The 13,023-nt window shown below is 45.5% G+C and overlaps 2 protein-coding genes across 3 annotated transcripts in view; both read right to left on the minus strand.

Annotated features, from left to right (window-relative positions):
* Positions 1–2,437, minus strand: part of LOC310796856 (potassium/sodium hyperpolarization-activated cyclic nucleotide-gated channel 2) — a gene marked incomplete at both ends in the record, with an annotated part of 36,514 nt that extends 34,077 nt beyond the window's left edge. The window contains one exon of the mRNA XM_083659084.1: positions 1,221–2,437. Within this exon, the coding sequence (XP_083515210.1) occupies positions 1,221–2,437 (1,217 nt within the window). The remainder of the gene's footprint in view (positions 1–1,220) is intronic.
* Positions 2,438–6,145: 3,708 nt separating this feature from the next.
* On the minus strand, positions 6,146–12,927 carry rnf126 (ring finger protein 126; the record flags this gene model as incomplete). 2 transcript variants are annotated; one of them, XM_083659288.1, is made up of 9 exons in its annotated part: positions 6,146–6,469; positions 6,636–6,751; positions 8,686–8,779; positions 9,758–9,827; positions 10,012–10,080; positions 10,956–11,113; positions 11,199–11,262; positions 11,881–11,939; positions 12,853–12,927. In XM_083659288.1, the coding sequence occupies 9 exons, from the start codon at positions 12,925–12,927 to the stop codon at positions 6,317–6,319; spliced, it is 858 nt and encodes a 285-aa protein (XP_083515414.1). In that variant the 3' UTR covers positions 6,146–6,316. The 2 variants fall into 2 exon arrangements, with proteins under 2 accessions (XP_083515414.1, XP_083515413.1); XM_083659287.1 differs by having other exon boundaries at positions 10,869–11,113.
* Positions 12,928–13,023: the final 96 nt, after the last annotated feature.

Consider the following 13,023-nt stretch of genomic DNA (forward strand, 5'->3'; position numbering starts at 1 on the left):
TGACTCCACTCCAACCTCCCCGCTGATAACGTCTGGTCTGGAGCAGCTTTGATATTTCAGTCACTATATATAATATGCTACAGCAATTAGCATTATGAATCATGGGGGACGAGTGCGACTGCCTGCAACTCTGGAGTTTGTGTGTTAAAAAGTCTCCTAAAGTGGCTTGTCGTCACAAAGTACGTTTCTACTGTTGAATATGTCTCAAGTTTATCCCTCTAGTCGACCTGACTCGGCGTTATGTGATACAAATATAGGGATGGGTAGAAGGCAGCGGTCCAACGTGCGCACACAGACCTACTCTGTCTCTAGACCGGAGCTGTCCACTCGGCGCGGTGCTGAAGCCACCGTCTAGCCAGAGAGAGTAACCTACTAATTTTTTCTGACCCATAAATTCATTTAAATTGGCTCGTAAAACATGAAATAAATGCAATGCATCTCGAACAAATAGCCTATGCTAATTCACCACAATACGCCTAAGCCATGTGAATCTTTATCTTTACCAATTAAATAGGTGTGTGTGGCAAAAATAGACGAACATCTTTGGTTGTCGCTTTGTTCTTTCTTTCTATAATTCGTCGTTAAAATGCAGGATCCGGGGAGTCGTACAGGCGGACATGTCTCCAGTGAGCATGCTTGAGGTTTTTTCGCACACTTGGCTCAAGGTGACATTCCGTTACTGAGTGCATCACACACACACACACACACACACACACACACACACACACACATCCATCCTCAGCACGGCGCGCTTGTCGCAGAGCATATAGCCTATACTACAACGAGCAATTAGGCTATCCGATCTTTAAATAGCCGCATTTTAAATAGCTCAAATCAGCGTTAGAGCGTTCTCCTTGTGTTAACTGTGGGCACACTGCAACCCTAAATCGAGATGAATTAGCAGGCCAGGCTTGTTGAGCATCCTAGACATGCTACAGACTGGAACCGGATTTGTTTACAACCTTGAAAGGACACTGTTTCCTACAGTCAAAACGCCTGGCAACAGGTTGTTTTGGAGATGATGGCAACACGTTTCAGTTTCAGTGCATGCATTTAAATCCACATCGATTCAAGAATAAGGCATGGGGTCAATAATCAGCCATAGCCTAACACTGGGCATGTGTGTGCTCAGTGGTCACCTTATATAAAGTAAGTTAGGCGCTAGTGATGAGGCCCGCACCCTGCATGATAAACGTGCAACCAATAGTCCCAGCTCTTACCTGAAATCGCTGTAAGGGTGGATAATCCATTTTCCAGCTGATTTAACCCTCTCCTGCTCCCTCTCCACTGCTTTTTGACTACCATACACGCGTAAGGAGAATTTGTTAACTCCAGGCTGCAGCATACTACTAAACTGCCGCTCCATGAAGCTGCCTTGGCCGTCCCCAGATCCCGCATCATCGGCGGCCACAATTTGGGGTCCATCCTCCGGCTTCTGGAAAGTGACAGAGTTCCTGGGTTGCTGGCTCTGAGTCGGAGTTGGGCCAAGAAGTGAGGAGGAGGCTTTCCGGCTCGGTGCGTTAGAGAAGGACACCTTGGAGTCCCTTTTCTCGGGGACACCGGTGGTCACAGGGGTAACGCCGGGGTTTGCGCCGTCCCCTCCCTGCCCCCCGGCCAGGGACCCACCTGGCGTGATGGAGCCATCCATGCTGGCGGTGCTCGAGTTACAGGCTCCTCGCTTGGCGCTCCCTCCGTCCTCGGCCCTCCCCGACCCTCCCGTCTGCTTCTCGTGCTTGGAGATGATTGAGCGCAGGCTCCCGGTGCCCGAGCCCCTCCTGCATTCTCCGTTTTTGTTGCATTTCATGCTGGAAACGGGAGCGACACTGTTGCAACCATCGTTTGAAACCTCTACCGCGGCGACCGCTGCTCCGGACGCTTCCGCCCCAGGTGCTCTGCTGCTGGTGTCGCTGCGCCGGGCAGCGTCGCCCGGACAGGGTGTCTGGGTCTGGGCAGCTCTGGAGGCAGCAGTGGGCCGTGGGGCGGCAGCAGCGTCCTCTGGTGTGTGCACCAGGCTCTTGGTGGAATTCCTCCTGCTGGAAGCAGCCGTGCTACACGCGGACGCGGCTCCCCCTCCTGGCGTAAAGTTCTTCATCCGGATACTGCCGCCGCCTCCTCCTCCTCCACCGCCGCCGCCGCTGCCGCTCCCCCCGGCTCGGCGCAGCCGCGGGTGCTGAAACTTGGACTCCTCTTCCCCGTCTTCCGTCTCGTCCATCACGACGTTGCTGGCCCCTGCTGCACCGGGCTGCTTAGCGCTGCTCGGTGCGCCAGCAGAGAGCGAGTCCAGGCAGTTCTTGCTGTTGCTTCTTGTGCATTTGGACGCGGCGGCAGATTTGGGCGCGCTGATGTGGCTGCATCCACTGGCGCCCGCCGCCTTCTTGTTCATGGTGGCAGCAGCAGACGCTGGTGAAACCTCATTCCTGTCCATGACATTGAGCATATCAAATTTTGCCTCCAATTATCTTTGGAGAAAGCCAATCAGAGATAGAGGGGAGATGGAGAGAAATAGAGAGAGGGAGAGAGAAAAAAAGAGAGGAAACAGAGGGAGGGGTGGACGTGACTTTTTTGCAAACTACTGCGCTTATAATATACTCTCGAGTCATGGTGTCACTGACGCTTAAATATTAAACTAATAAGCCCAACTAACTCATTAAACTACTGCATGCTCTTTATTCCTTTAATGAATTGAGTGACAGCCGAGGCCTCTCTCACTCTTGACCTAAAAGAATTGCCTCAGGCCCTATGCTCATCTCAGGCCCCAGCATGCTTTGACATCACATCACACGGAAACAAACGGTTATCATGCAGTCAATTATGATACTACAGGATAACATAACATGATCAGACCAAATCAGATCATATCATATCAAACGCTTAATTGCCGGCCACGTGTTAATGTAAGCGCAAATGATGTCATAGCCTGTCTTTTTAGAGGGTGTTTTCAATGACAACCTCTCCGAAACGACGTTACCCACAGTTGATGTGCAGCGCGCTCTACTGGCCTGGCAGAGTGAGTGCAGCAAGTGTGCCATTAAAGTGAAATTAATTCTGAGGCTGGCTGGTCACTCTCATTGTTGTTGTGACTATATAATAGCTGTTATAACAGAAGATAGGGTGTATAATCTCTTAAACGGCGAGTTTATCACAGGCAGCATCAGAATAACTAGAAAGAAGCAGCAGTAGATCAGTTAGCCTATTTCGTAAACAGCTATTATTATGGTAATACTTAAAGGAACACTCTGCCCATTTTCAACCAGCTTTGTATCATTAGAACATCAGTAGTATATCAGAAAACTGTAAACTGTTTTGAAGTCTGTCATTTAATTTGACAGTTATTGAGTGTTAAAGTGTGGACCAGTGACATCACTGGTCCACACTAACTCAAATGAATAACTCATTAGCTCAAATCAACTCTCAATAACTGTCAAACTAGATGAATGGTGAATAGTTTGACAGTTATTGAGAGTTGATTTGAGTTAATGAGTTATTCATTTGAGTTAGTGTGGACCAGTGATGTCACTGGTCCACACTTTAACAGTCAATAACTGTCAAATTAAATGACAGACTTCAAAACCGTTTAGTTTTCTGATATATTACTGATGTTCTAATGATACAAAGCTGGTTGAAAATGGGCAGAGTGTTCCTTTAATTACACTCAATTAACCATTTTTATTACTATACTAGTATAACCTGCTTCGTTCAGCATGAGACCAAACCAACTGCTAAAGCATTCAGAGGCAGGGCACCTAGCCAACTATTACACAATTTATGCAGATAGATGCTATACTATTGAATATGACCTACAACAGTGGTCAACCCTGTGCTGCCTATTCGTCTCTATTGCACACACTGACATCAGGACGCAATCATCAAGCTCAGCTGAGGACGCAGGGTCACCATTACTGATTACTCAGCACTCTGTTCTCGTAAAATGCACACAAGGCTGCTGCCACATATCATGCACAGAGAGAGTTTGTATAGGCTTCATCTATGGCAGAGTAATCCTGAAAGGAAATTCAGGGCTGTAGGCTGAATCCACACACTGGCCGAAGACGCTGAACACATTTGGGATATGGGCCGAGAGAATCAGGGGCACTCTTCTACAGAGGAGATCAAGTAGCTAGCCTATTTTCTTTGATCTAGTTCTGGTTCAGTCTAATTTGGGTCACACATATAGGATAGCTTGCCTTAATGGTGTAATGGATGTGAACCCGTTTTCTTTTCTTAGCCATTTACGACCAAGTCTGTCTTCAACCTGTTGGACCCTACATGTCTACATACACCCACACACACATCTAACACTGGCATTTCACATGCAGTACATTTCTGAATAACATGCAAAAATATTATATAGGTTGTCACTCACTGAATGTTTTTTCCCTGCATAATGCTAAATGTTCACTAAATTGATATGATCATGGGTGTTCTGAGGCTTCTTGATGCAGATTCCTACCTTCTGACATCAATGCTGGGAACTGATGAGTGTCACGTCTCCCCCTCCCCTCGCGGCTCTCCATGACGTCCTCCTCCTCCTGTTTCACTTTTGATGCTTCACAGCATGTAGAACACCGCCATCCAGTATCTTATTAGTGAGGTGCTTTAGGGCAGTGACTTTTTTATCAACTGCCATTGTCAGTTCTTTCGAGGCAAACATGTTTTCTTATTTTCCGCTTCAAACAACTATGTTAATATACAGTATTGGCGTTTAATAGAACAGGGGTTAAGATTTGAGAATGAGGTTAAGTGTTCAAAATGTATTTAGTAGTAGAAAGAAACACACACAAGACAGCTGACATTAACACAACTGACATTCGGTCAGAATTTGCCTGAAAAAAATCAGTGGGCATGAATGAATAGAGAAAAGTGGGTGAGGAACTCACGTTTTGTTGATGGGCTTCCTCACTCCTTTGCAAAGTTATAACATTTTGGGTGTCTGATCAATATCGAAACACTAATCAGTACATAAGATTATGCTTCTAACAATACACCAATAGGCAAACATATGTATCTATGTGTGTGTATATATATTTATTTATATATATATACAGTATACTGTATGACCTTTAAGTAACTTTGCTCCAAAGTGATGTGGATTTGAGAGATTTTTTTAAGCATTTTATTGTGATGTTACAAAATAAAATAAGTAACGTATAATTGTTACAAATTATATTTGTAACAATTGTATTCTGAAACACATTTGGCCACTTCCCTTGACATAAAGTAATCCAATTTCAATTTTTTTTTATTTTTAAATTGAGATCACCATTGGAAGTTCTTAAGACTTTGCTCCTTTTGTGTTTGGGGAATAAATTAGTAGGCTTGTGGAATTTTCAGCGAGGAAACTGAGTGAAAATACATCCATTGACGAGCTGTGGGGATATTTACCTTTCCAAGATGCACCAAGAATATTGGATCAACTCCTACTAAACTGAGAATCCAATATGAAAACAAAAACCCAAGTCCTAAATGACATATTCAATGCAAAATTTTGAACAAATATTTTTTTTGTTCAGTAGTTTATCCAAATTCACATTCTTAAAATCAAAGAGAAAGTTGTGCAAAGTAAAAAATAAAGGTGCAAATAAATTAAATCCAGATGCATACACTCAGTTTTCTTTCCACAAGGTTGACATTGGATCCGTTGTCTGTACAATGGCTGCCCATTTACTGTCTGAAAAATGAATAAACTATGTATGTACACATCTAATGGACTCCAATTCAGCATGGAGTCTGCACCACCACAGGCGATTAAAAAGAAGAAAAACATGTTGTCATCGTGTGTCTATATAAAATGTGTCCCGGCCTTGTGGCAAACACACACAGCTCCATCAAATATCAATAATCCACTGGCTCAAACTCCTATCACTATCATTGTTACTATTCACAGCCTTTTTGGATCCTTTAACACTGTGTCTCATTGCAACTCCTCAAACACTCAACAGCAGCAGGAGCTGTATCCAGCATCCAATCAGCACAGGGGGGGGGGAGGAGGAGCTGTATCCAGCATCCAATCAGAACAGGGGGGGAGGAGGAGCTGTATCCAGCATCCAATCAGCACGGGGGGGGAGGAATGATGATTTCCGTTCCAGAGGGGGGCGAAGATCAAAAATAATCAGCTTGCAATTGATTTAATAGTTCACCTCTCGTCGACTCAAACCATCCCCTAGAGTTGAGACAGGCGGCTGTCCTGGTCTCAGCTGTAGAGCAGGAGGGGGGGGGGGGGAGGGGTTGGGGGCTCGGTCGGGTCGGGTCTCGTTCGACGGTCGGGTGTGAGGCTTTCCCGACGAGAGGCGGCGGCGGCAGCAGCGACTGTGAAAGTCTACGAGTTGCCGGCGGCGTTCTCGTTGCTAGGCGAGCTGGGAGAGGAAGAGGATGAGGAGGAAGGCGAGAAGTTCATTCCTGATAACCCCGGCGGGTCTGTGGCTGTGTTCTGTCCACTAAGGCTCTTTCTGCACACAGGACATGTGTCGTGCTGCGGGGGGGGGGCAGAGGGAGGAAGAGTTGCGTCAGAGCTCAAATTCAGTTCACCATTTAACACAAAGTGGAGCGGTTTGAAAAGATGTGTTTGTTCTGCAAAAGGGCAGCGACATCCATTTCTGTCTAAAGATGAAGCACAACGAGAAAAGACGGGCGCGTACCTGTTCCAGCCACGGTACTATACAGTCGTTGTGAAACAAATGATTGCATGGCAGTTGTCTAACGTTCTCTCCGATGCTGTAGTCTTCTTTGCACACGGGACACTCTAAACCAGCACCTGCACAAAGAGAGAGCAAATTCAGACAAATATATACACTCTTGTGTGAGATTCACGGTCTACACACGGCCGTCACATCAGCAACATACGTGAGACTTCGGTCTATGTTGAATGCATATGGGGATTTAGTGGTGTTGTTGATGAATGCTGGTCAAAATCCTGACATTTCCTCTAAATTTGAGGAATTCTTCATGTTTCATCATTATCTATCTATGGATTGCAATCCAACAGTCAAACGTCCGCTTCTAGATTAGATTAGATAGTAGACCCCCTTCTTCCCATTTCCTCAAATGGTTGGTTGATGTAACGTCGGCGGTTTGTGTCACCACCAAACAACCCCCACCCCACCCGTCGCCGAGCTCGAAGAAATTCTCGCAGAGGGTTCAGAGCGGCTAATGTGAACTAGGCATTAGCCTTGTAATACACAAGCAGAATTCACTGATATACATGTATGGGCACGCAAATGCCTACTTTGTACATTTTTCCTACTGGAACCATGGAGTGAGAGAAACTTTCTCCAGCATGCAACAAAAGCAACATTCATCAAAGTGATTCTTTGCTGCTATTTCAGTGATTTTATTTATTTATTTATTCGTAGCTCTGTAATGAAAAATTGGATTGCAAAAGCTACCACTGTAACAGGAATGTAATGAAAAGTGAAAATCAATATAAAAAACATTAATAGGAGTAGCAATAGAGAGCCGCAGGAATGAGTCCGGAAAACATTGATGCTAACACTCCCGGTTCTTCACTGTTTTCGCCTATGGGATTTCTGAATGGGTTTTTGGCGCAATGCTTCAAATAAGGTCTGTGGTTAATGCAAGCTTATTCAAATGCGAACCGGTGTTCAGCGGGATAATCTTCACACATGAGGACCACTTTTATGAGTTTTGAAGCTTTTACGTGGCGTTAAAAGGGCGGCTAGCTAGCAAACGGCTAAATGAGACTACACTGTTGAGTCGACGGGGATATATACGTCAATAACGTCATCACTTCAAAGGACGAACACGGAAATTCTCTTTCCCTCACCTGGTTCAGCCCGGGGTAATCAATGCACAGCAGCGCACACATCAACAACACTCCAGGTTGAGTGGTGACGTGACGTGGAAGCCTATGCGACACTGTGTGTAGTTCTGGATTAGCTTAACACAAGCTTTTTACTTCGAGGGCTCGCATTTACGCTTCAAAACTCATGAAAGTGGTCCTCATGTGTGAAGATTATCCCGCTGAACATTGGTTCGCGTTTGATTAAGCTTGCGTTGCCCAGAGACCTTACGTTAGGTTCACACAGGCCGCCGAACGTAAGCAGAACTGAAGCTTGAAGCAGGCACAAGCTAAACGTACGACACATTCTCTTTTCCTCTCAGCGCCTACTCTCACGCCTTGAACCCGCCCACAACTCCCACTGACTTCATGCCTCACGGCTTCACGGCTTCAGCGTCACGCTTGGAAATTCGGCATCAGGCCTGAGTGATCGCTTCAGCGTGGTGTGAGCGTGGCTTCGGCACGGCGTCAGCGTGGCACGCGCGCGGGTGGTGTGAACGGCTTCGCCTGTTAACAAGGACGCCGAAATGAAACTTGTGGGTACAGCGTAGGTACAGCTTCGGTTGAGCGTTGCTTCGGCGCGCTGGGTGAACGTGGGCTTATTTGAAGCATCGCGCCAAAAACCCATTCAGAAATCCCATAGGCAGAAACATTGAAGAACCATGAAGTCCGGGACTTCCGCGTTTCCGACTACAAAAATACATCATCCCTGCGGCTCTCTATACATGACAACACAATGTTGGAGGAGAGCAGGTCAGAAACATGCGAGCTGCTCAGGGGCAGCAGAGTCTTTTCTGGTGTCGACTGGTGTGAGTGAGAGAGAGAGAGAGAGAGAGAGAGAGAGAGAGAGAGAGAGAGAGAGAGAGTGAGAGAGAGAGAAGCAGACTTACCCACGTGTTCTTCTGTGATGGTGACGGTGGGTAAACTCTTTATCCTCTCTCTGTCTGCAGGGGGCGGACCTGTGTTTTCAAACTGGTTCAATAGCTACGATGGAAAGAAGCAAGGAAAAGAGTCATCAATGATATATAAGCACACAAGTGCTTTGGGGAAGCAATGTGCCGTTGTGCTGCGGTCAAATAAATTGGGATTTTTATACACGGCTCCCAGAAATGTGATCCAAGAGCTCTGTGACATCATTGCCACCTGCACTTGAATCCACAGTGGAGGGTACCTGTGTAATGATAGCACAAGCTCATAGAGAGCCCCAGGAACGAGTCCGGAAAACATCGATGCTAACACTTCCTGGTTCTTCACTGTTTTCGCCTATGGGATTTTTGAATGGGTTTTTGGCACGATGCTTCTAATAAGTTATCTGGGCAACGCAAGCTTAATCAAACACGAACCAGTGTTCAGTAGGATAATCTTCACACATGAGGACCACTTTTATGAGTTTTTAAGCTTTTACGTGCCGTTAAAAGGGGCAGCTAGCTAGCAAACGGCTAAATGAGATCACACTTTTGAGTCGATGAGGATATTATATGTCAATAACGTCATCACTTCAAAGGACGAACACGGAAATTCTCTTTCCCTCGCCTGGTTCAGCCCGGGGTAATCTGTGCACAGCAGCGCACACATCCACAACAGTGGTGATGTGACGGGGAAGCCTACACTGTGTGTAGTTCTGGATTATTTTAGCACAAACTTTTTATTTCTAGGGCTCGCATTTACGCTTCAAAACTCATAAAAGTGGTCCTCATGTGTGAAGATTATCCGGCTGAACACTGCTTCGCGTTTGATTAAGCTTGCGTTGCCCAGAGACCTTATTTGAAGCATCGCGGCAAAAACCCATTCAAAAATCCCATAGGCAGAAACAGTGAAGAACCAGGAAGTCCGGGACTTCCGCGTTCCGACTACAAAAATACATCATCCCTGCGGCTCTCTATTGGCTGTACCTGTGTAATGATAGCACCAAGCCCATTGGCTGTACCTGTGTAATGATAGCATCAAGCTCATTGGCTGTACCTGTGTAATGATAGCATCAAGGCCATTGGCACCCCAGGCATAGTCCATCGGATTGGAATGCAGCACGCCCCTAAAAAATTAACAAGTGGTGGTCAGCAAAAAGAAACCTCATCGAAAAGAGTAAACATTGTATGACTCGGGGAGTAGGTCAAATTGATTATCTAACATGAAACAAGAGTGGTTTCAAAACCAATACTCATTACAGTATAGTATATAATAAAATACATACAGCAGGTTCAGTGTTGCATACATACCATGGTCCCATCCCAATGTTTGGCATGGCCGTAGGTGCTATGATTCCATTTACTAGCTGCTGGATAATTCTGTACAGGGGAACACATCAGACACATTCAGTAAGTTCTCTAATGCAATACCGTAAAATGCAAAAATCCAATAGACAGAAACCAAGAGCAATCAAAGCACACATGACAAAAGAAACTATTTTGTCCACCCTTCAGTTAGTCATTTTAGCCTAATTGTGCGCATGTAAATGGCATTACTGGGTCTGATTGAATCCTTTCTGATATTACTTTGATCTATATGGTAGCTGCAAAAAAGCTACATACATGTTCCTAGTTCTGTGGTGACACACAGATTTCCATAGCTACACACTTGAGTTTGACTATTTGTTGATCTACACTTTATGAATGAGGTAATAACACATTTTATGTAAGAGGGCATTGAACAGAGAAAGAACTTCATGTTCCTCTTCCTGCATGTGTATTAAACACTTTGTACATTTTGTTTTGAAAAGACCTATATAAATACATTTGATTGGTATTGATATTAGAATAAAAGTTGGTGTTGGACTTCCCACATACCAGGAAATAATCAACCTACCTTCTGAAGCAATTCTCAGGGATGCATGAGAACGGTTTCACTCATAATATGAGCCACTTAATGAGTATAAGCAGCAGCTTGTATCTAGATGCAAATAGATAATGTTCCCATAATCTAGCACTGGCATACATGTTGCTAAGACTATTGTCTCCCCAAACATGTGAAGTATACTTTACTACTTTTAAAGCTGAATGGTTCAACAGTAACTTCTGGCGTGCCTCAGTAACTTCCTCCTGCACCCACACTGACTCTACAGCTGAAAACGTCTCACCCCTCTAACGTGGGCACGCCTTCGAGGCGCATAGCACCCTGCCGTCGCAGGGGACGCAGGGGACCCCGGGGTTGCCTGGCACTGTACCGCTGTCGTGACGCCATCTCCCGTTCTCTCCTATTCTCCGTCTCCCGGTTGTCTTCTGGGGGCAGACCCGCTCGAAGGTCAAAGTTCTCATCGAAAATCCCCAGGGCAAACTGGCCATACCCGGGGGGGAACGTGAACAGGTGCTGGTGGTCCATGTTCTGGCAGGAAAGGAAGAGACATTGTCAGTCACGGTGTAAGGAGCAAACCGGGTCGCTCTCTTGGTCCCTGTCTTGACCCACTGACCTCAAAGGATGGCCGGTTCTGATCACTGGTGGAGGAGGCTGTGGATGTGGACCCATTTTCAGTACTGTGTGGGAGGCAAGGTGCAGCCGGTGAAAATCATAGCTTCAGTCGTCTGTTTCAACTCAACATTAAATTCAGATTCATTTATTAAGGACTGCACAACAAAGTCGGCAGAATTTGCTTTCGGTACAGCATATTGTAGCACATTAGCTACTGTGTCAGCAACATGGACAGTACAGATATCAAACAATACACAGACAGTACAGGTAGCATGTAAAGACAAATACAGGACATTCAACATGAACAGAAATTGCGGATGGGGTATTGCTTCAGGAGTGAGTGGAGTTCAGTGACCTGATGACTGTGGGGAAAAAGCTGTTTTTAAACCGGGTTGTTTTGGTGGATATGGATCTGTAGCGCCGGCCAGAGGGCAGCAGTTGGAACAGGTGGTTAGCTGGATGAGATGGATCAGAAACTATCTTTTGTGCTCTAGTGATTGTGCGTTTATGGTAGTGAGTCTAATGATGAGAGGGGGTGCCTGTGATTTTTGATGCCTTTTTGATTATGCGTTGGAGTTTATTACGTGATTGCGTACCAAACTGTGATGGATGAGGTGAGTATGCTTTCTAGGATGGCTGTATAGAACACTAAATCAAACACTCAAGGCCACTTCACACTGTACCTTCTTTCCTCGGGCAGCTCCTCAATGAAGCCAGAATCACAGCGTGGACAGGTATAGTCCTACAGTGAAAATATAAATATTTGATATGTAGGTATATCATCATGTCTATCATTGTATGGCATCTCATATTGGATCTAATAAACCCTCCTACAACCGCAAGTCGCTGTGAAAAGCAGAGTATGCTAACGTTACCTGTCGTTCACAGAAGGCTCACTGACAGTTGGCTAATGAAGTCAACGCGTGGGTCAACAACAACACATTGTCACAAACTGTGAATAAGACATTTGTGAACACATCAGTTAGCAAAACGCCCCGCCATACTGTTGTTACTGTAAAATTCAAGAAGCTTCCCGTGAATGGCTAACCGTGGCAGACTGTTGAGGCAGGCAGCCTGTTTATTGTTGCAACGTTAACGGCACACACCTGCTTTTAGTCTGTTAAAAGTTATATTGTCCATGTTTTAGTTCTTTTGCAATGCGCACCTATTAACGACCTAGCGATAAGCCCTATAACAACTGATTTCCCATCTAGCTTTTTCATTAAACCATTGGCGTTAAGTAAAATCGCTCTCACCCTTTTGACAGATGGCAATAATTGAATAACGTTACTTCTGTTAGCTTGCTAAGAAGAGGATAGCCACGATGAGACAAGCAGCTAAGGTCACCTCGTTATCCAGTATCCAGTGAAGGCACTGTATATCTTTATTAATACCCATTGTGATCAAATAACGCGAGTTTACCTGCCAACTAACGTTATAATTATCAGATTGTCAAACCCCGGCTGTGTATTAGAACGTGGGCTATAGCGGAACGTTAGCGTTATCGCTAGCTCACTCACAGCACACAGCAGTGTGTCGACGTGACTGGCTCTTCGCCACCACACATCGGCACAGACAATTATTAAACGCCATGATATCTTGATATCTGTCCCGGAGTAGTTGGTACAGAAGCAACATGTAACTGTGGTCCTTACCGGTAAACGCGGACTGATCTCTGCTGAACATCGGTGACAGAAAAACCGGCAGGGCCGTGGGGGAGCTTCAGCCATTTCTAGTCAGTTGAACTAGCCAGATCGACGGGTAGCAACAAGGGACAAACAACATACCCCGACGGAAACGAGCACGAGGAAACGGAAATAGATAGA

This window comes from Poromitra crassiceps, assembly GCF_964638095.1.
Source record: "Poromitra crassiceps genome assembly, chromosome: 23".
NCBI lineage: Eukaryota > Metazoa > Chordata > Actinopteri > Beryciformes > Melamphaidae > Poromitra > Poromitra crassiceps.